Source organism: Stegastes partitus, unplaced genomic scaffold, assembly GCF_000690725.1.
Source record: "Stegastes partitus isolate 25-593 unplaced genomic scaffold, Stegastes_partitus-1.0.2 Scaffold221, whole genome shotgun sequence".
Lineage (NCBI taxonomy): Eukaryota > Metazoa > Chordata > Actinopteri > Pomacentridae > Stegastes > Stegastes partitus.
Window position 1 is genome coordinate 257,307 of NW_007577952.1, and position 24,748 is coordinate 282,054.

Genomic DNA, 24,748 nt, shown 5'->3' on the forward strand with positions numbered 1-24,748 from the left:
TGAAATAATTATTCATGCTGACATGGTTGGTGTTAAGTACGGAAGTGTTAAGTCTCCTCAGAGACCTTGAACGTCCCATTAATAATATAATGTTAAGCTTGAGAAGTAGACTTTCAGCTCACTTTAAATAAAGGAACCATATCTCCAAACAGAGCCCGAAGGTTAGCAGCAGGTCGATAGCTCTGTGGATTGTTATCTCTTTGAATTCTGTAATCACCTGAAACCTGTCGTGTGCGACTGATTTATGACACATGAGCTACAGCAGGATAATCAAATTCACACAAGCCGGAAAGAGGATGAAACCCCTTTATGACAAATGTCTACCCACTCACGGTTACTCACTGAGCCTGTCAGTTAATTAATGTCAGCGAATCTGTAGGTTAGCAGGAATGAGCAGCATGTTAGGCCTCACTAAGCCACATTTTATCATACAAATGTATGCTAAAAAGCCATATTATCACCTCCTTTTTTACATGCATGATTCACATTCCTTACATTTTCTGTTAAGTTGTATCCATTACATTGTTTGTTTGCATATATGTTTTAGCCTGCAGAGCAGAGCTAGTCAGTTGTCCGTGGTTTAATTACTCTTCCGATGAAGCAAACTGATGAGTAGTCATTAGGCAGCTACAGGGCAGAGCGACCTCAGGTCAAATTCAACCCATGTTCTCTGGACAACAATTAAAATCTCCAGGGCCAGAGCAGCCTGCCCGGGGCTTCGTATGGCTTCAACAAAAGAGTTGCTTCTATTTTGCTTACTCAGTCTTGGAGCGTGTTTGTGAAATAGCCCCCAAAGCACCTCTTGACAGCTGGCAAAGCAACACCACTGCACTCTCATTTTAGTAAACAAAAGCTTGGCCTTTCCACTTCACTTTTTCCTTATTTGCAAGACACTACTTAATGCCCATTTGGGTACAAAGCATATCTTCTTGTAGAGCAGCGCCGTCTCCCATCTGGCTGTTTTGACATCAGCTCTGATGGACTATTTCCTGCTCCCACCGGAGTTTTGTGGGATCTCAATATTCGTCTCAGCTGCAGCCTACTCTATTTCATTTAAGGGGAGCAGGATATAAAATTATAAGGATTGTTATGTGGATTTATTTTTGATTAGCCGGAAAAGAAAACCCTGAAGGACCACGGTACTGACAATTCTTCTCTAATGAGACATCACTTCCACCTAATACATTTTTAAACAGAGCATAGAGTGGACAGATCATGATTCTTTTAAGAAGACCAGCATATCTGTCTGTCTCAGTTTGTCACCCGCCAACTGTCTTTCTCTGCATTGGCCAGGTTTGCTGGAGACTTCTCCTCCGAGGCGAGTGGGAGCCTGCAACAGCACTGCTGGGAATACAGACACTTCTCATCTTTCATATTCCCCGGGGAATGATAAAGTGTGTTTTCACCAGCATCGCTCCAACAATATAAAAAGGTATGCAGTAAATGAAAACAACTGCGGTTGAGTGTACAGCGTCTATCTCTTTCCTTTTGGAGGAGATTACTTGATGGGAGCGGCAGATCGTCATAAATATGGAATTATAATCCTTTGAACTCTTACACATTTCTCAAATGATCAAAGGCATCTATTTTATGTAGAATGAGGAAAATATCAAGTTGTGATTGTAAAAATGATCGCAGTTGTATAATCTGTGAGAAAAAGAGATGGCATTTAAGATGAATATTCTACTTCTGTTAGCCTTGAAATAAAACTGAATAGCCACATAGGCAGGCATCGCCAGATTCGTACCAGATTTTAAAGTGTCCTAAAATACACAGATCCATGAGTTTTCTGTGAATATTTATGAGGACATTCCTTCTCAGAATGCAATTTTGGGAGCCAATTTTCTCAAAAGAAAAAAAAAAAAAAAAGCCTCAATGACACATTATTAGAGTTAATAATAAATTAACTCATGGAACATCCACCTAAACCCCATCTGGCTACTGAATGAGTCCAATTCTGTGGTTTGAAGCTCTGCTGTGCACCACCGCTTCCCTAACAATTCCGATTGTCACCATTTTGCGCAACGACTGCTCTGTTTTTTGTGTTATCTCTTAGTCACTCATTAAAAACGCGACCATTTGAAACTAGCATTAGCCCCTCTAATGTGCTCTCTAGCGAATACGGTGATGGTTTGTCTCTTTTGTACAGAATAATTGGTCTTTGAAGCCGGTGCTTGTTCAAAGTTACATCTTCAGTTTCACCACGTGACCATTTTAATGCAGCAATCGTCTGCAGCTCTGAAGTTCCACTCTGATTATTCATCATATTGGAATTTTGAATAAAAAGCGTGCTATCTGCGGGAGATTATAAGCAGCGGGTTCTATTCTGAGGCACCTCATCTAAAATGCCTGAATCCCTGTAGCAGATAAAACTCATATATCTTTTTGTTTGCTTTACTATTTCCAACTCTCCCTGGTGGCCAGTGTTATTTTGACCGGTGTGCTGCTTCTCTCTGTCTTCACCTATTTTTTTTTTTATTACAGTCCTTCCTCGTCTTCACGGGGCAATTAAAGAGAAGAAACAGGGTGCGATAAAAGGTGGAATTAATAAGAAACATGGATACATTACAGGATTTGACAACCTAAGGTGCGATATTATGAAGCTTAGCTGAGAAACTTAAAAAGACAACCTTAACACCCTCTGAACTCTTTTGGATTCTCCTCCACTGAGCAGTAATAAGGTGTCAAACTAAGCAATCTGTCTGGGTGCAAAGGACTTGGCAGATGCTGGAGGGGGGGGGGGAAATCTTTTCAGCTGGCTTTGCACGCAGGCAAGAGTCTTGCAAGCGACTGGCAAGGTCAGTTTCACAGTTTTAATACTGAAAATACAATTCAAATTAGACAGTCTGGGCTTTTTAGACTAAACATGTCTAGGAATCGGGAGGTGTAGCAGATCAAGGTGTCTTGTTAAATGTTACACAGTGCAAGTATATTTAGCTTTCAGGTGAAAAAACAGTTTTTAAAATAGTAAAATCCCAATTATTACCTTAGCTCCTCTTCTTTAAAGGTTGTTAAATTGTATATATATGTGTAAAAACAAGGTGAAATAGGGAATTTGACCAGAAAAGTGTGTTGTTAATCTCATAGGCAACAGAATTACAACCATCAGAGATACAAACCAGCAATATGCTGTGAAAAATTATTTTTTTAAGACTAGGATCAGTGTTTTTCATTTCTTTCATATCCATATGTTGTCTTTGCACAAAAGAATTCAAGATCAGACCTGACGAATCGGGTAACTCCTGGATAAAGAGAGCACCTCCCCTACATGCTCTGCACGCTTTTGAAAGCCAGATCTGTGATTTTTTATTTTTTTTAGGAAGCATTTTTTAGGCTACAACAAAGTGTCTGCTCATAAGGGTGTAGCTCTAGTTATGATTTTTTTGTCCTCTGCTTTGACAACAGATGTGATTTTAATTATTACACCACTCGCAGACGTTTGACAGATCTCCCCCTCTGGTTTTCATCATGGCACACCTGTCCTGTGGCTACATACTAAAAAGGCTGATTTCCCTCCAGAAAAGACACCTTTGCTGGCAGCTGCTGAGGAGTCATTTGTTTTGTTTTTTTCCAACCACATGTGTTTATCACCAGAAAAAGAAAAAAAAACATGACGTGTGCTCCATCTTTTTTGTTTGGTCGCAATTTATTAATTCCTATTTTATCTCAATATTTGGACTTGGATGGCGCTAATCAGTGAATCATACAAGCTGTGATGTTTTGGTGCCAAATTAGAATAATGGCATAGTCTGGTTAAAACTTAATTTAAAAATAGATGGGAAGAGGTTTAGTCATATTCACTTCTTTTAATTAAGACCGGAGCATCCACCAGCAAGCTTTTTATGAGTGAAAATATGAGACAGTTTCTGTGCACCTTCTTCAACATATCTGGACGGATATTTTCTACCTTTTGGATAACACGACTCTAAGTAGGTATTTTCACCCCCTTTTAATGATTAAAACATTTACTTAATTGCTCCTGGAAATGCTCGTATGACTCCATAGTTTCAGTTGCACTAGTCTGACCTGTAACAGCCTCATCTTGATATGAAGAGAAGAAATTTATGTCTTTTTTTTTATATAATAGTGTGTGCTCTTTTTTCACCCAAGTGACAATATTAGTCACCAGCTACTTACTCATTAATGTTGCTTACTGATTTCCTCAGGCGTTATGCAGACTCTGGTTGAAAATAATCTAAATATTTGTTATCTTGTGTTTGCAGACGTAGTGGACTAATTGCACTGTTCTGTTTAGCTGCCCACTTCGCATCGCCCTGATTTTCGTGAGATCTAAGGATTTTGTCCTTATTTGACACTACGCCTATGATCACAAACATAATGGTTCCTTCAATCCACACTCGCAGACTAATCTCTCTGTGTTCTTACATTTATTGTCTACGTATCTTCCCATTTTGGAGAGGTAACATTTCAAACCCAGAAAAGGAATGTGCACAAATATTCATAGGATTGCCTTCAGGGCCATATGAATAACAGGTTTAATATTTAATCTCCTTTAAGTGTTTTTTATCCATCACAGCAGTGTGAGACAGTTTTTTTTTTCCCCCCCGTCACATTTATGCTTAAAGCCCCAAAGATTTCCATCCTTACTATGTGCAGTTGAAGATAGTCTCCGAGCCCACTGGTGCTCTCCACTCGCACCAAGATGGCATCTTTCTGCTGAGTGCTGAAGCCCACGGCCAGCCGGTCGGCTCGGGTGCTCGGCCGCTCGTTGGGGGCCCAGGTGAAGGTGATAAGAGCCCCTCCTTTCCCAAAGATATATGTGGTCCCAGCTGAACAGACACAGAAAAAGAGACGTGAGGAAACAGATAGCAGGCAGAGACATTAAAGAGTACTTTTTCTGAGTTGTAAATATGTATGGTATTAGTAATAATGCTATATCGGCCGGCTCAAAACGCCCGGCTAGTGGAGATATAACTGTCGTCAAGGACAACTATTCAAATGCCATTTGTTATTTTTAGTTTTAAAGTACCATCCCCAGTATGAAGATGAGATTTTGATTCCTTCTCTAACCAACCCAGAGCCAGCTCTCCCCCTCCACCCCACTGCTCTCCACACACACACACACCATGTCTCATTTTTCAAAATCACGCAGTAGGCAGAGAAAAGCCAAAACCAGAAGGGAGGGAAGAGAGAGGGGAGGGGGATTTATTAAAGAAGCCTGCTTTTACTCTTAAATCATAGTTAAGTGGCCCAATTTGCAAAGTGTGATAAAGCTTTATATTCACAGATGTAAACTAATAGCAACAGCTGAGTGCCACAGTCGTATCTTTTACATCTTTTATCATTCTGCATCACGCAGACTTTAGACTACAGGGCTCCCACACCACATCACTGCATACACTGAGACTGGGTCCAACACTACGGAAATCCAAAAATGAGGGCACAGCTTGTCCCTGAACTGATTTCACAGAATTTAGAAAAACAGCACATAATCCAAGATGGGTTGCATAGATTGAATTTATTGAAGAGGATTAAATCTGCAGATTTGCATTTGTGTTGTTTTTAATAGGATTTGACATTATGCATTGTGTACTGCAGCAACGCTTTTCTTGTCAGATCAATGAGCACATCATGCATGCTTCTTCAAGACTTGCACGTCTCCCAAAATCTTTTTTTTTCTTTTTTCCCCCCCCCTGAATACGAAAAATGTATTATTGACCACTATTATCATTCATCTGCTCTCCTCTGACTTATTGAACTGTATGTCAAACATCATCTGCACTAAATAATCAATACATTTTGAGAATGCACTTGAATGCTCACATATTTTGAACCTTATGTTTTCTTATCGATGTTCTGATTTAGCCACATACCTTCATATATGGGATACCTAAGAGTGCTAGTATTTACTTTAATATGAAATACAAAAATGCAAGTGATTCATGTTAAATGTTTTAAAAGGCATTGATTTAGGCCTGATTAAAATTCATCCATCTGCTCATACAGTATCTAGCAGGTGCAGGGCAAAGCAACAGTATCTGCTTGAAACTTTTTCACGCAAGGTCCTCCTCTGCACTCAAAAAGACTCTGGTCTCCTTGAGATAAATGAGGCATACTGATGTTAATTTGTCATTTACAAGTCTTGCACGAAACCGCAGAAATATCCATGCAGGCTGCTGCTAAAATCCATTTGCTGATCAGCTCCTAAATTAGACACCTCTGGATGATATGAGATGATTTATCCCTCACCTCTCAGACACCTCAGATTATTAATTAAACATAAATTTGCAAAATTTGTGTGGGAACTTCAGAACCAGAACAGTAATCCATTTTATGTAATCCATGCAAATTTAAATTGTGTCAAATCAAAGTTAGCTTTGTCAGAGTTGGGATTGCAGGAGCTGACTGCAGAGATGAAAACGCCACGCCACGATAGACGTGAAGTCATCATGATACATGGAACAGCAGACTCAACAATTACCTTTGATGGTGCACCGCAAATTCATCTTATTATGGGCTTGTTTTAACACCTCAAACCTAAGGGCTGCTTTATGACTGGTATTATCCAGTGCCGAATCTCTTAAGATTCGGATGTGGAAGCGCGGAGAAACACTCGAGAGAAAATTGTAGCCTCAATTCCAACCACAAGGCTGCTTTGCTTCGTGTCTGCTGGTTTATATTGACAGGAACCAACTGCAGGTCGGATGCTTTATTAACATTAAACACTTAAAAGGCTCAAAAACGCCTCGTACCGACTTTGAATTTAATTAAAAGGGCAGGTTCTCCGAGTGACTGTTTCAAACAAAATGATTTCTTACAGAGGTAATCTTAATTAATGTCTGGGATTTGCAGTCATAAGTGAGGCGGTGACATTAGTTACATCAAAGCGTCTCAATGAGTGGTTTTATTGGTTTCTTCCTTTCAGTGAATGTTATCTGCATCTGGCCTCTTAGTCTGTCTTCCTGCTTTCTCAATGAAATGACTTTGCTTTACAGAATTTTGATTATAGACCTCGTTGCTTTTTTTTTACACTGATGTGAAATGGATGTTTGGATTCATTTTCTGATCACTTACTTTCTAATTTTCTTCGTCCGCGTCTTAAACATAATATGGGAAATGGATACAACATCGTGAACCAATGTACAGTGTAATGAGCAGCCCTGCATAAATGCTTGTGTCGATGGTATATATTCCAAACTAGCTCTCAACGGAAGACAAGCACGAAGCGTCACATTGGCGGTATTTGTTTAAGGCCTATAATGCTGCATGTGATTACAATCCTACAACCCGTTCACGATTTTATGGCTCCGTTTGTTCTTGTGAAACCAAACAACAAAAGCAGGCAAGCCATGATGTGGTCAAACAACAAACCCAGTTTCCCATCAGGCCTTATTTCAAATTTCACTGTGCAACATGGCCTTGAGCGTAACTTTAAAATGATGCACAGGAGACTCAAACCTGATGAACTATCTAGTTTCAGAAGTCTTTGTAGGTTGCTGTACACAGTAAATTTAACAGTGTCTTGAGTAAAATTGTCCCTGATCAAAAAACTGCATCGTTTGTGTTGTCAGCAACAACCAAGACGTGTAATTTATGAAAAAAACATTCCATATGTTCACATAGTGGTAAAAAATAATCAGCATTTGGCACTTGTAGGGTCTTACTTGATATGAAATATCATATTCCACCATTAATATTACACACAAAATATATCTTGAGGATGAGATGCTACAAAATGGTGTCTTCTGTTGTTAAAGGCTTGGTTAACACTTTTTTAAAAACTCTATCTGCCAATATGAGCACTGACAGGGTTACTGTTACTGTAATTATTCCCCCCATCCACCCTGACCATAGTACAACCCTTGAAAGTGATGGAGAACAACATCGACAGTCATTGTTCTGTGGGAATGTTCAGATGCAGCTACACCGAGGCTCCAGCTGTCTGAATTAATCCAGAGAATATCTCCCGAAGTTACAGCGCTGCTCGAATGAAAGTCCCTCTTTGTGCTTAGACTGTGCATAGTAGAGCAGAATGAGAACTGCTGGGCAAATATCTGGCTGATTCCTTTAATTCTGAGCCTCACACCACCTTTAGCGAAATCATTCAAGCTCACAGTATCCTGCACTGAAATTAGACATGCCTCCAACCAGCTCCGGGGATCGATATCTGCGCTAATCTGGCATATCTTAATGGATCAGTATTGGCAAAAGCAAATCAAAATCTAATCCTTTCTTTACTGTACTGCTCTTTCCACTTCAGCCTGCCAGTTTCGCACCGCTGCTCCTCGGCTCTACAGCGTTCTGCTTGTTTGCGCCAACGTACACAATTATTTGAATGCACTTGACTCTGAGTTCAGGTGCATGCATTGGCAAAACGCATGGATAAATTAGGCTGTGACGCTAATCAACAAGGACGATTGTAAAAAAAGCTCTGAGCTAGAATCTCCTCCTTTGCAGCACGCAGGTGGCAGGTTATATCAGCTGTCACTAATTAACAGTAATTCTTTTCATTAGCTTCATTAGCTGGAGCTTATTAACCACCATCATTTTGAACTGTGAACTCCAGTATTTGGATCAACTAGTTTGGGAAAAAACAAAATGAGCCAAATTAAGGAGGTTGCAGATGTTATTTCAGTGATGCATATTTAATCAGCATTTAACTATATGTACATACTGGAGTGTCAGACTTTGTATTGACAGATTAAATACTAATTATTAAGTTAAAGGATTTGGATTAAGGGCAAAGGAAGGAAAGGATTTCTTTGTGAGCAAGAATCACCACCAAAAACTGTCTCAGAATACATACAGGTATGTCAGGATTGTTTGAAGATAAACTAGAACAAAAATGTGAGTCTATCCTTTGGAAAAGTGATGTCCCTTGTCAAGGAAAACCCTCACATACAGCTACTGAACACGCTGAGTTTTGTGTGCTGCTGCTGTGACAATGTAAGCGTGGACACGGACAGCAGAAGGGTGAATAAGAGTAACATGCACCCCTGTTATGTACATCATGAAATATGGAAAATTCAGGCAGCTGCAGGAAAACATGGGGGCTTCTGTCAATAGACAGCAGCAACTCCTGCATTAGTCATAACAATGAAGCATTTCATTACACCTTTCTGCCTCGCTGTTCTGTCTCCTCCTATCTCCTCTTTCCTGCGGTAAACCTGCATTAAATAAAGCATGCTGCAAATCAGTCTTGTCAAAATTATTACTATAAACATCACAGTTGGTTCCCTTGGAGCAGATCTCCGCTCCCTGTCTGTCGACTATCTCACGGGAGCTCTCTGCTCTCCTCTCATCGCCGCACGATGCACAAAAAATAAGGCTCCCTTGGAGATTCTTGTGCACTGTATATCACATCATTATTAGCTGGGAAACCTTGATAATGAATTATTCTGTACATTGGTACGGTAATACTCCTGCTGCCACCTATATATGAATATTAAATAGGTAGAGTGGCATTCATGCATGTTGAAGCCCTGCTGTGGGTTCAATATATTACATTAGATCACATTTGCCTTTTAAAGACATCGCAGTGGTGTCAGTGAAGTGCTGAAACTTCTCTAAAGGCGCCATGAGTGTCTGTTATGTCTTAATGGATCTTTACACAACAAATCTAACAGTATGGATTGCTTGTTTGTGACAAGATGCATGCAACCCACTCAAACATCCTGTCCTTTTCATTTGTGCTCCCAGCCAGCTGAATATGCAAGAGACAAGGCGACGCGCTCATAGGACTTGCAAAATACACCGAGATGCTGGCGATAATTTGCATCACGTGTAACAGTTTAGATGCGAAAAGCCTGCCGTCGTGGAGAATTCCTGTGGCCTGAGTGAGGGAGTATTAGCTCTCATCTTGACTTTTAGGAGGCTAAAAATAATCATGAATCATAGCAAATGACAACTATTATCAGCTGTAACATTATAAACACAAAGCAGTGGAATAAACTGTAAATTACTCTACTTTCTGGTAATTACGGCCAGGATTTTTCAAATTAAGTGCAACTGTGATTGAATATGGATGAGCATTTATTTTACAGACAATAAACCTTTTTGAATGGCCCTGCCAGTACTCAGCAGGACAAAAGTGTTCAAGTGCAGTACAGTGTACAGTTTGCTGTGAGGCATCAGGCAAAGACAGTTTGTGAAGGGCAACAGGGGCACTTTACTGGCAAAACAAAGCTGGTCGATTAAGAATATAAACTCGTATTAATCCCTCAACTGTGAGGAGTTTTGCAGAAACAGAGAGTTATGGAAAAATATTAAATTCAAATTTGTCGTCTGACTTATGGCGTCTGAGCCACACTTCTTCCATGGTCTATTAAATACAGCTCAGTGGAATGATGAAAATGAATAGTGCAGCCTAAAGCCTGACAGAGAGGACATATGGCTCTTAAGTTGAAAATATGGCGTTCAAGTTCGAAAGTGGCATCATATACTTAGTGCAGCGAACGTAGACTTTAGATACCAAATCAATCAAATCAATTAAGTCTGATCAACCAAGAGGCCGTCTGAAAAATCTCCTGAATCTTAAATAACCAGACACACGCAGCCTTCAGCTGTATTTATGGCTGAATTGCTGTTTCTGCTCCTATCAGCGAGATGTATCCACACTGTCAGTTCTCAAATTGAATGTCTACAGCTTCAAGCACCTCAGACAACCCCTTCTCCTGTGTTTTTGTTCAGGTTTCATCTGATTCAAATTTTTATGTGATTTGGGTTGCTGTGAAACAATTTTGACTCGAGTGCAGGTCTGAAATACAGCATTAATGCTTTCTCCTATTGCAAAAGTCACAAAGACATTTATTTTTTTTTAAATCAATGTACCAGAACAGCTTTTAATGGCAACAATAGAATGTCCATGGGTTTTGTGAGAAATATGTCTGTGGCCTTCACTAAAACAATTTTTCTGATTTATTTATATTAAAGAGTCGTTTATACCATTAGTACTCGGGTCTGTTGTATCAACATCATGTCGAATTAAGTGATATTTTATATTTTAACATTGCAATATGTGAATGATAATCTGTGAGCTTTTCATAAAATCAAATCCCATTTCTGATACTTTTATGGTTTGTATTTTTCTTTATATCTGTTTCTATTCAGTCATTAGCTGGATATAGTTTTTATTGGATACGGTTTGTCATAGAATTCACAGGATGATGAATTTTGTCTCACTGGTATCAGCCTAATAGTTGCCGTTCAGACCACATCAGAGCTATATTAAAGGGAGACTTCATCACTTCTGCTCATCAAAATGTGTTTTCAGGTCTTGGGGAGTCGTGTAAAGACTTTAGTGGCTCCAGAGGGAGCTGCATAAAATCTGATAAATGTCTGTTGGAGCTGAAGACTACAAGTTTGAAAATGAATAAAAATCCGGGGGTGTGAGTTAAGAACGAAGTCAGCTTACCACACCTCTGCAGCCTGCTCCTCATCTTTGCTTAGAATTAGCACATTAAAGCTACCAGTGAAGTAACCAGTTGTTAAGAGTTAACTAGTGGTGGCGCACATGAAAGGGATTGCTAATGCCTCTTTATATATTTCCCACTATCTTGATGAATTTTCAGACATCTTCAGAATGATTATTTAAACATCCCAACAGCTCCTACTTGCTTGTATCAATCATATTCTTTTGTAAAAAATAAATAAACAAAAAGAACTACAATATGCAATTACACTGAGAGCTTGTACAAAGTCATATACAGGATAAATGCAACATATGTGTGCCAAGGTTACTTTGCTAAGAATGCAACCTTTGCACTTCTTTTGTCTTGATTTCTCTCTTCACTTCACGTTTTCATTCTCCCGTTTGTTCTGCTTTGCTGCAGATCTGGAGCAGAGCTGTGGTTACCTCGGTCTCTCATTTCTGCTCTTACATGCCATCCTTTTGTCTCATCCACTCGTTTCTGCCTCGGTCTCAGCGAAAACCTCAAAATGGCAAGTGCAATCAAAATATTTCCACTCCGTTATGGAGCAGCGGTGGCAGTGATCGTCACATAGGCAGTTATAATATTCACTCGTCGAAATCTGAGCATGCTGTGGGAGCGATCCTCCTCTGTTTAAGTTTGTTTTTTGTGGGCTCTGTGTGGGTGTGCATGTGTATGCAGGCCTGCCTCTGTATTATTCTTGAGGGTAATGTAATATGTGACCTGGAGGAAATTGAGCCCTCTCCAGCAGACCTTCTGATGCCCCCTCTCCCCTTGTTTTCCTCGAGTGGCAAAAAAACACTACATCCGCCTGCAGTGAATCTCCAGACAAGCATGTTTTTACACTAATGTATTGATCTTAGGATAACCTGCTTTCTCTTGTATTCAATCTTTAAATTTTGAATTGGGCTCCAAAGACATCATCATGGAAAAAAAAAAACAACCTTCCCCTAAATCACTTCCTCCACTTGAGACGTCTCTCTGGAAGCATTAGCTGCTCTTTGCCTTGCCACAGCCAGACAGTTCTTACACTAACATGGGGGCCCTGGAGAATGAAGTGCGGCAGATTTTTAGAGTGTGTTGAACATGCTGGTGTGTTGGAAGCACGACGAGGGGGTCAGCTACAGTGCAATCTTTTTTGCATTCCAGTTGAGCGCGTACAAGGTCTTTGCCACTGAGGGTCACAGTATTGGCTAGCTCTCTGGCTGTGTAGTGGTCAGGTGGTGAGTTCAAGAAAACACAGCATAAAACCTGCTCTGAAAAGAGCACGGCCAAAACTAGCCGAGGATGGTTTCGACGGAATTTCAGAGCGACTGTGGCACTGCAGGGTCGAAATAGGAAGACAGCAAGAGTGATTGCAACGTAATGTGCTTCAAGTTGGGATTTGGCTTCCTCCTGGTACAAGAAATGCTTCACTTTTCAATTCGCAACATCCTCCATAACATCCTTTTTAAAAGCTAATGTGCTCATGTAGAGTATTTTGTTTAGCACCTGGAAACACATTTGTAAGCTCCTAGATACAATGTGATATGAGGCATGATATGGGGTGTAACCGGGTAGTTCAGGGATTCATCTCAGGTTTGTCTGGACGTGAAGAAATTTTAAAGCACATCCATCCAAGTAATTATCTTGATGTAAACACACTTTGGGATACAATGAATGCAGGCTGGGAGCTTTTTCATCTGATGCCTGTTATGAATACAGACGCAAGAAAAACACGACCAAACATCTGCTAGATTCCTATGAATCATGAGCAGTGTCTTATACATGTGGGAAACCATATTTATGACCCTGTACAAGGATTATAGCGGACATTTTACACTGCAGTTGAATTTAAGAAATGTAGGGCTAGAGCAATCTATCGTTTTGGATTAATCAAAAGTTCAGTTTTGTCATTTAATTTACCTACTGTTTACTCAGTAGGATGACTGTCACAAAAGCGTACGACAAAAAAATGCCAAAGCAATTTTATAGATTAAAAAGCCCAAATCAGTTGCTTTGTTAAACGAATAGTCCACCGCCAAGTAGCAGAAAATTTGAGAAAATTTGCAAATTTTGATGTTATAGAAATAGGAATGACAAAATGTTTGTTATTTTTTGCAAATTATATTTTCAAAATGACCTCAGTTTATTCTTCTGCGTGTAAATTTTCGGTCGATCAACCAGTGGATTAATTGGCTAACTGTTGTTAAAAAACGACTTATTTTTTCCACAACTTAACGCCTCTTATTTGGTACTGAATCAATGGTTGATCCCCCTATTTTGCTTGGTACTTGTCTATCACGTAGATGATGCCATATGGACATAATTTTGTGCTTATTATTTGAACGTATCCGCATACGAGAGCGTGCCACACATTGTAATCAGAACAATGTAACAATACACGCAATAACCTGTGTTCTCAATGAGGAACGTGAGGCATTGCAGTAAGGCAGGTGGCCTATAAATAGCAAAGAGCCCAGAGGCATCCAGAAGTCTTTGGCTAGCCTTGATACACACACACGAACACACACGCATACACACACATCTGTGATATTAAAGCAAGTGTCCAAAAAAAATACACTTCGGGTGACATAATTTTGACATTTGTGCCTGTTAATATTTTCAAGGTTGGTTTTGCTTTTTAGATGTGTTTTTTTTTTCTTCTGTGACATTTATTTTCACGACTTACCACAGTGGCCATTGTGCTAATAAGTGTTAACCAAAATCTGTATTATGCATTCTACATGGTGCATTATGGTATTGGCGACATGACTTGTAAATCATAAGTGCTGTCTGCATCATTTATGTTGCAGTAAATTGAATTTCTTGCTCTGAAGCACATACTTCATAACAACCCACAGTATAAAATCTACAATAGAGGTAATTGAAAATTTATCAGTGAGTTCTTTGAAGTGTTTTTTTTCTTTACTGGCTTGTTTGATCACAGGCTGTGCCGTGCCTGTAAAAGCCTGGTCCAGAATGATATGGCTATAATAGCGCAGATGTAATTCATCACATTTTTAGCCCTTTTGCAACTGACAAAACTGCTGCTGTGAAAAAGACACTACAAATCCATCGGGTCTCTTTTTATAGGACATAAAAGTGAGTCTTAGGATGGAAATTTCAAAGTGAGATATAAAAGGGAGCAATGACTCTGGTGTCAGCGCTTTGAAGGAGCCAGTTTAAGTAGCGTAGCCAAATTGATGTAGATTGTTGAGGATAGGTCAACACTATATTCCTCCACTGAAGGCAAATTATACTCTATCTAATGAAATAACCAATGTAGAGACGATTGCTAAGACAAATTTCATACAAAGTTAGAAAAAGCCTTGCTATAAATCCTAACGTTAGTCTCATATTCTTAGCTTTACTTACTTTGACTGCACACATACATACATACCCCTAATCACTTCATGCATGTTGTGATGTGATACTAATTACAGTATACTGTAGCAATCACCTTTGCCACAAAACAAGCCTCATTACAATGAGCACATTACGCTACTCAAACAAACAAGAACCTCACAGGGAAAGATAAAGAGATTTGCAATGATGATTCATCATGCCGTTGATGTGCATTTGCAATACAACAAACGCAGCTCCACTGATGCTGGAGCATCTTGAGCAGCAACATGGGGAAAGGGCAACCACAACTGATACTGATAGGCAGATAAAGGGGTTTAATGATGCACCGAGGCTGCAGCACATCCTCAGCTGCTGAAGGATCAAAGCATCAAAAAAGAATGAAGGTCTGAAATGCTGACTCTAGCTATACTAATACGTCAGCCAGAAAAAACATGCTACCTGACATCTAATTCTCATTATTCCTGAGCCTTGACACTGGGTGCTATCAGAGAAAAGTGATGCCTCAGTGACAGCAAGTTGAGAATCTTGGAGGGAAATATCTTACCATGGCCCCCTCTGGTAAGAAAAGGCATCCTGTTGATAGCAATAGGAACAGTACCATGCTTATTGTGGAAGTGGTGGACATGGTGCGTGGTACTGAGACTCGAAGACACACGTGCCGTTCCAGTCTGGATGGGGAGTACAGTAAGCAAGGCCAACCAGAAGGCTAGTCTCGAGCAATAACTTAGGCCCATGCCTAGGCTAAAGTGTGACCAGCTGCTCCGCTGTCCAAGCACAGAGGTGGCTGCAAAGAGTCTACCCATGTATATTAGATCCACATGGGCCCAGGACAGACAACTTGGCCAAGCTTTGGCCTCTGACAGTTCAAGTCGAAGACAACAGGGCATCTCACTGACAACCTGGGCCCATTTCTTTCATAATCCCTCAGTCTGGTCAGGGAGTTTCACTAGATGATGCAAAAAATATCCTTTGACTTTGTGAGAAAAAAAAAAAGAAAATAGCCAAAATGGATTTCAAAGAAGCAGTCAAAAATCCAACTGTTCTTGTGGAGAAAAAAGAAAAAACTGAGGAGCAACCAACCTATCTATTCTTGGTTAACATATTGCCACAGCAAGATGTCTACTGCACAGAAAAGCCAGTTTTAAAACCCTCGTTGAAAACCATCCCGAAGCACATTCTTCCAAAAGTGAGCCAGGTGTATCCAAAATGCGGAGGAGATACACATCCAAATGAAGCATGGAGACGAATCCGACTGTAATTTCAAGGAGGTGCGTTGCTCAACCATGATATTTAGGCATGGAAAGTGGCAGGACAGAGATTCGTGTGATAAGAATTCTGATAAGAGTCTCCATCGCCCACAGGTAGAGCTTGAGGGCAGCTGAGCCTGCCCACTAAGAAGAGTGCCCCTCCACCGCAGCAGAAGACGTAACACGCTTCCGTGGGAAACTGGATCATTTCATTAAGCAAAAAAAATAAAAAAATAAAAAAATAAAAAAATCAAAGGCAGATTTAAAAAAAAAGAAGAAAAATCTGTGCAAGTGAAGATGCAGCGATGGAGGGTGATGCAGGAACCCGTGCTTTTGTTCCCTTTTAGCCAGGGAATGGGAAGAGAACAGAGATAGGGAAGGAGGGAGGGAGGGAGGGAGAAAGGAAGGGAGGAGGGGAGATGGAGAGAGAGAGAGCGAGAGAGAGAGAGAGAGAGCGAGAGAGAGGGAGCAGTATCTGCAGCAGCGCGGTAAAGGAGAAAATCCAGAAAATAAATAAATAATCTCTCAGCGGCTCCCCATTCAGTCTCTCACAGGCGCAGCAAATCCAGCGGACGGGAAGGGAAGAAAAAAAAAAAAACCCCTCTGGTGTGGCAGAGATCTACCAGAATGCAGCCGTAGCAACCAAGTGTTTCTATTTCGAATGAAATTGTACGATCCTTCCCTCACGCTCCACCTGCTCAGTCTCATGCAGTAACGACTAGTGCTGCATTCCCCCTCACTGCTGCTCCTTTTTTTCCTTTATCCTCTCCCGTTACCTTGTCCAGATCTGCCGTACCGCCTCTGACGGAGGACGGTTAAGGTGACAGCTGCATGCGTCTGTCTTGGGAGGAGGGCAGGTGATTCTCCTCAGATCTGATGGCTCTTGGATGGCAGAGACTGAGATGTAGCCTTGGACTGCTGCAGCAAAAATTATGCTAATTAAAAAGCACCGTCGTATCGTAATGAATCCGGGATGAGCAGAATTCCAGGACAGCCCCGGACCCCGGCAAAAAATAACCTTGGAGCTCGGAGTTGTGCTCTTACGAATGCAAGATAAAGGAGCTCTTCTGAAGGCATACTGTAGTCAGAGGCTCTGATCCAGTGAGGCACAGCATGTGCCTCTGTGTGTGTTTGTGTGCGTGTGTGCGTCTGAGAAAGAGAGTCTGTGAGCAAATGAGTGAGGAGGAGGAGGTGGAGGGGGAGGGGGGGGGGGGGGGGAGAGAGAAAGGGTGGGTGAGCGATAGCAGGAGGGAGGGAGACACAGGAAGAGACAGCGAAAGAGAAAACAGGCAGCCACGGCGCAAACACACAGGGAAATAGTGAGGCAAGTAAATGGGTTGTGTGAATAAATACATGCTACAGATTCACAGCGCACTGGCTTGCAGGTCCTGGCAGTAACACGTAGGAATCATACTGCAGAGGAGGAGCCTGATTTAGGTGAGCTGTCAGAGCTGTTACAGAATGAACACAAGGGTATTGGTATGGACGTGCTTCTAACATAAAGACTTGAGTGCTACAATAGGCATGGATGATAGAAGCACAAATACCTGCCAAAATGATACAACACAGCTCTCTGCCTCACAGGCTGTGGAAGGTATAGGCTCCGGTGTGTAATCTATTTTGTCGAAATCAGGAGCTTGCATCAAAATTTCATCTCAAACCCCTCTTTTCCCAGCACTGCACTGCCATACCTTTGCTGTTTTTACACTCCAAATCAATTTGCTCTAATCCCTCCGCCTGATGTGTTCACCTCATATCTGTATACAAGTCACCCCTCTGTTAGAGAGCTCAGCAGCTCTCTGCTCTCATGCTGCTTAACCATGCAGAACTTATTCCGAGCTACGACTGATCTGAGTTCAGAGGTATTCTGGCAGTTTCTGAGCTGCTCAGGTTTGGGGAGGGGAAATGTGATGGCAAGATGAATTGGAATATATTGACACTTGAGGGGATGAACACATTATCAGAAAGGGAGAGGGAGACAAAGTAGGGAGGGATGGGAGGCGGCGGGGATGGAGCCAAACGGGGGAGAAACAGAGAGGAAGAGATTGCAGGAGGAGGGGTGTGGGGTGGAGGGGGGGGGGGGGGGGGGGGGAAGCAAAGGGAGACTGCAGCTATATCAGCTAAATCGCGGTCGATAGAGATATCAGCTGGGATTGCCTAGTCGGTTGAAAGGACACGCATGGAAACAGGAGGACAGAGGCAAGCCATGCAGCACCACCTCTCATAGTGACAAGAAGTCGACGCAGGCCATTACTCAAGCAGGGGAGGGGGGTTGGGCGTGTGGGGGAGCGAGGCTGATTGAACAAAAAGAACAGAGGAGGGATGAGTGCATAACACTCTGGAATGGCAAGTGCCCTAACAGCATCTGCTGGTATTATGAACATAAATAAATTGAAAGAAGCCGTGGATACATTTTTTTTTTCCCTCCCCACATCTGTCCAATCTGACTCACAGGGAGCTTTAAATCCTTTATGTGTGTCCTCTCCTATATGTTTCTCAGTAAATCTTAATGCTAGGAAGTGCACGCCAGCTTAATCAAACAGACAATAGTGGTGATGTAGAGCGCTGTCTGGCTATAACATGCAGACACATTTACAGTAATTACTATTTGGTGTGGAAACAGACTGTCAAGCACAGAGAATAATCCTCTGATGATGCCGGTGGGAAAAAAAAAAAAGTCAATTTTTATTTCTACTGTCAAAGCTTCGGCCATTTTCTGTTTCACACGACCAACACGAGGGCAGTCCTGACATGTAATCTCGGCTAGGAAAATTTCTCTTACTCACACACGCAATCCAAATAAAACCACCACTCCATTTCCAGCAATCGTGAGGTCTGCGTGAGAGAAGTTGAAGTGGGATGATTTATAGCCGCTGACTTGGACTGTCAGGCTCTCCATATGAGGATCTTTCCAGGCAGCGATGATATCTTGGTGAGAGCCGTCCACAATGAAAGGCTTGCATTAATCAGTTTACGTGCTTCAGGGTTGCTCAACATGATGAAAGCCATGCTATCTGGACAACGAGAAGGAGACGGCTGCTTGACTGTAACCTTGTGTTGTCCTTGGGTATTTAATAAGTTGGACATGCCACGCAGCTCTGCCCGTTAACACGCAACCACACACACCTCACAGCATAGCCATCAAATACTTATTTGGGTTTTTAAGTGAATTCTGATCGACCTTTCTGGGATATAAAAAAAAAAACATAACCTTCCTATATCTATTTCTGCAATTTGAGACCAGTAAGTCATGCATTTGCATTTCTACATTTTTCGACGGGCTATTTTAAACCATTTCTTCCACTTACAGAGCTTTGGCAGATTTTGCAGCATTTACATAATCACATTATTTTTGCGCATATGGAATGTATACATGTATTCTGAACATATAGTGTTTAAAAATTCCTTATAGTAAAAAGCACAAGTCAAGAGGTTTATCTCAAACTTGCGGATGACTTGATGTGAGAAGACGTGTACAGCGTTCTAAAGACTTAAGAAACCTAAATGTGCATGTTTGTTCTCAGGAGGATTTGTGAGAGACGATTTTTCACAGACATCCAGTCTTGCCCCAGGGGGTAAAGTAGCAGGATTAATCATAGCACTTTCAGATTAATTACTCATAATGCGAGCATCCTCTGAAAGGCATGGCCTGCAGTTGTGATGTTTGGTTGATTTCATTAGGCTCAAAGCGACAACACCTAAAATAAGCCTGGCTTAGACAGTGCAAGGAAAGGAGAAGAGAGTGAAAAATATGAAGGCACTGCAACGCACAATAGTTCCCCCAACAGATATAAGCGCATAAAATGTACATTATATTTTTTTTATTGTGTTTTGTGTAAAATTGACAACTATTGGATATTTTAGGAGTGCAGTTATAAAAAAAAAAAAACCAAGAGGCTGCAAAGCTTAAGTGGGTAATTTATAGCAGCTACCAAAAAGAAAGGGTTCAGTTGTCGTAGGAAGGATGCACAGTTTTACCCACAAAGTGTTTTCTACTCAAAATTCACACCTTGATTAAACATGATTTTCCACTGTTTCTTTTTTTCCCAGAAACTTTGGTTTCTTGGCAGACAGCGTTGCACTCTCATCTGAAAAGACACTTCATGTGACAGTAGGTTGCATATTCCTGGCTGCACATGGCGCTGGCAAAAATAGATTACATTTGCTTGTTTAGCTGAGCTTACTAGCCTCAGCATGTCGCCTGGAAAGGAAAAGAAGCTGCAGCGATGGCTACAATGCAGAGGAATGCCACCATTAAGAGGAAAAAAAAAAGAAAAGCAACAGTCGCTTTGAATTTGAACGAGCACGGTTCCTAAACCATTTTTTTGTTTTTATTTTTTGCTTGGCTGAGGTGTTTTAAACTGCCTAATCACCGACTCCTTATTATGAGTATGAAAAGCATCAGCGAGCTAGTTGGCCGCGGATGAGGTTCTGTCTCTGTTATCGGCTTGGGTTGATGTACTTGTCTTGGATATGAACATTAAAGAAAGCCTCAGCAGAAATGCAGATGACTTGGGATTGTGCTGTCCAACTATCTAGCCGCTTCAGAAATAATGTTATTTCATAGATGGACTATAAATTAAGTTTCGCAAGCTCTAATTCTCTCCTGAATGGTTCTACACTATACAATACATTTAGGCCTTGTAGAAAATAAAGCATCTGGATCTGATTATGAGCTGTTCTAACTGGACTCATCGTGGACTTCCTGTAGATTTGTATTTATTTATTTTTACTGCAAACTACTCACTCTATCCAGAACAGTTGCTTCTTTTTTCATTTGGTGGAAAACTGGGCTCGGAGTTCTCGCCTTTTCAAGTCTCTCTAGTCTCCTACTTACTACACAATGATACTTCATGCATTAATGATTCCCTTCATTAAAGATTATATGTGACATTTTCAGACCAAAGATTTCAGATATCAGTGGGTCAGCCATCACTGTGAAAAGCTGTGCCCTCGTCTCATCTTAATAAAGGAGCTACTGAGAGTCACAAGAAATTGCCCCTACGATGTCATATATTAATTTTGTACCAAAAGCCATTTGACTTCTTGCCAGGCCATTATTGTGAACAAGAAATCACTTTTGATTGCCATGCCTGATTAAATGAAAGTTAAACAAAAATAAATGTCAAACTAAGCACGCCCTATATGCAGCAAAGGCTTTGTATAAAACGTGCTCTTTATAAGAAAACACACTCTGAGCTTCCGTCACGATGTGGAGGATGTTGGGAAGTATATGGTTTACTGGATGAGGCAGTGTGTTTTCATTTTAATGGATTTGCACTAAAGCCCACGCTGGTCTGCAATTATAAAACTTACCCCTGGTTTTTCCTTTTTAGTGTTTTAGCAAATACCAGAACTATCATGTTATCCAAAGACAGAATTATAACTAAAAGCAGATCATCTGTTTATATTGCGTCTGCTTGTGCCTTGTTATTCATACTCTTAAGTACAGTATGTTTTAGAATTGTCTTTTAAACAATTACAGGAAGCTGCACACAGCGTCTCAACATCGATTATGGACTTGATCTGAAGCCTTTCCTGCGTCACCGTGTCTGCTATATTCTAAGAAATGGCTTTCAGCTGTTCTCTTAAGTAAAAACTGGCCTTTGCAGCTGTGACCCCGAAGCTTTGTAATAATTTATCATTATGGCTGACTGACTGAATAGACATTTTGTATTCTGGTATAAAAATCCTCTATTATACCTTGGCTTTTTATTATTACATCTGCTAAGGTTTCATTTATTTATCTATTTTATTTGTGGGCGGAATAGCTCTAAAGCTACTGAAAGGATTTCAGTGAAATATGGTGGAAGGTGTGGGCAAGACAACATATTAGATTCTTGTTCACATGACGGTGTAAATGTAAACACTGAAGGTAATTTCCAGAGAACAAGCGACGGATGTTTGTGTCCTACTCTCTGTGAATTAAATGAGATCTAATTCACGGTAAGTCCTAAATTCTACAGATCTGTACGTGACTTTCATTGAATTTTGATTAACTCATTACATTGGGAGACAGAACATATCTGAGAACTGTCTTGGATTATCATTTCCATCATTACTGTATTGGGCCTCTTGGGGACACAGACAGAAACATCGAAATGCCGTCTCTTTGGCTGCACAAGCAAATCCTGAAGGTCATATCTTAGCCTGCTTGCGTATGTAAAGTAAAAGATCGAACAAAAGCCGCAGAAGAACGTAGCTGCAGTGTCAGAGAAGACTCAAACTACTGAAGTGGTCATTGTTCAGACCACCTGCCTGCTTTACAGTGAGCTCGACAGTATTTTGGGACTGTTTGATATCTCTGGCAATGCAGGCCAAGGCATCGCTTGTTCCTGTTCTTTCTTTGCTGATCTGACATTAGCCACATTAAAAAAAAACAACAACAAAAAAAACTATGTGAACAGCAAAACAATGATCAATACATTCAAATTAAGCACCAAGGCTTGCAATGTGATTGCAGCTTTTGGGCTGCATCTGAAATCACTGCTTCAGTTCAATATCCAGTAAATGACAAACAGTCGTTTACTCTGAGGTAAACAATTCCCTCACATGTTGCATCACCACTAACCACCACTGTAGTGTTGCACAATGGAACTAATTACACGTGATCCAGAGCAGAAAGCGCTGTCAGGCCACTGACAACACAAAAATTCACCTTGAGAATTCTGACAATCGAATAAAACCACAGAGGGTAAATGAGGCGCGATAGGCAGAAAAAAAAAAAAAAAGGGAACGAGTTTGAACGTGGTGCTACGACGTGTCTCCACATTCATTTGTCACACCTCCTTCACTTTAGCGCCTAACATTAATTAGCGCCATATTTCACGTGAGCGGCCACTAAATTAGCGACGATCTGTGATGAGTGATATATTTAAAATGGAATGCACCTGCTCCGATGCCATAGGCAGAATGCACAAGAACAAGACAAATCGTTCCAGCCTATAGAATTTTCACGCATTACTTCAGAATTACCCTACTGCTTAGCTTGCAGTCAGAGCAGATAAATGGACTAAAGCAGCTGATTCTGTTGTGTGTTCTTGAGCCAAGCTGACTGTTTCAGTTCAACATTTTATTTTGCTGTATCTGTCAGCAGTGTACGGACACCTAAAGAGTCGAATATTAAATAAAGAAAAAAATCATTTTAAAATAATCATGCCAATTCATTTTGTGAAATATATAAATTAACTATTTAATAAATAGCTGAAGAAATCATTATTTTGAAATGATACTTCATAATTAATGCATTTTTTCCCCAAATGACCCTTGCATTTCATAATAATGTCCATTTTCATAATATATATATTTTTTTATGTCACTCTTAATAATGTCCGTGGTGTTTTAGTCCCTAGATTTTCTGTCAACTGCTGCCAAAGTTTGCCAGTTTGCTCCTAGAAAGCGGAACAACCAACACAATGGAATACCAGGTGCTGCTGCTGTGGATAAACATAGAGTAGTAGAGTCACAGTAACTATAAACCCATTTAGCTTCTGAGCTTTAAAGGTGAAGTACGTGACTCTAATCCAGTATGAAGTCTGTAAAATTCAGTGAATATCTCCTCACAGTCCACTAGCTGTCTGTTCTGTTTGTACACTGAAAAACATCTGGTGTTCATACACAGCTTTGGCTCTGTCAATGGTAAGCAGAGAAAGTGGCTTGGACTGATCCACACAACACTATTCCAGTGTGTCCTGGGCAGGTTCAAACTCGTGCGCATTCATGCTCATGCACGAGGCAGGACAGGGGGAAAGTGGCAGTAGGAGAGACAAAAAGAGAGACACGGCAAATCTGGCACATGGTTGATATAATATGGTAACTCGCTAAAGTAATCTGCAATCTTTCCCCAGAAACACAGACTCTACCTTAAAGGCTACACGGTCTACCTGCTGGTTAACTATCTAAGCTTGCATTACTACCCAGCTCCAGTGTGAAGGGATAGTAGGTTGTTCTCAATATGAAAATCGACCTGGAAATCCAGACTCCCAAGGGTGGGCGGAATATTTGCAACTGGAATAGCAGCATTCTTGCTGACACCAGCAGCTTAGCCGGGCTCCGGTGAATACACAATAGGAACTGTACCTTACTGTACTGGAACAAAACAGACCGCTTTTGAAAAGAAAAGGAAAACTCCGGATTGACAGGGAAATGCAGTCAGAAGATAAGCCTGTTGTCCAATCTGTGATGCATATTAAAAAAAAACAAACTAAACAGCTTCTATGAAGGTGACTCTTCCGCTTTGCATTTTTGTTTACTAAGAGTTTTTGCTGATACATGGTGACGTATTAGGGACGTGTGCTCCGCTGCCAAATAGTGCGAAGCCTCATTTTTAGCTTCAATCAAAATGGGAGAACAAAATATGATGTTTCAACTCTGACACCAAATTTTATCTTGTGATAGAAATGACATCATATTACAACGGTACGGACATCAGAGCCAGCAGGAAACTACTAAAGGCTTGGTGAGGTAGGACTGATCTCCCTCAGGAAGACGGCGGATGTTGTTGGGTTGCTCATCCTGGGAGGTGGTCTGTTCACCTGACAGGCAGGTCCTCATATCTCTGAAAACATTTCTGTGTACCTTTTTTTTTTTTACAGCAGCAGCTTCTAGTTTGAAAATTTAGAAGTCTTTGATACTGTTGGTGCTGTATCTTACAGGCGCAAACTGCATAAAAGTGTCAGTAGTTGATGAGCTTGCTTGGTTAAGAGAGGCAGGGGGTACCCGACTGGCAGACTGGCAGACGCATGTGAAGTCATGAAATTATAA

General features: G+C 40.9%; 1 protein-coding gene across 3 annotated transcripts in view; it reads right to left on the bottom strand.

The window, feature by feature from the left end:
• nrxn2a (neurexin 2a) overlaps window positions 1–24,748 on the bottom strand; it is a 78,583-nt gene that overhangs the window by 12,088 nt on the left and 41,747 nt on the right. For 2 of the 3 annotated variants that reach the window (XM_008281066.1, XM_008281067.1), the window contains exon 11: window positions 4,609–4,790. In XM_008281066.1, the coding sequence (XP_008279288.1) occupies window positions 4,609–4,790 (182 nt within the window). Of the gene's footprint in view, window positions 1–4,608; window positions 4,791–15,282; window positions 15,473–24,748 lie in introns of those variants that run through there. The other variant, XM_008281068.1, reaches the window with a different exon arrangement.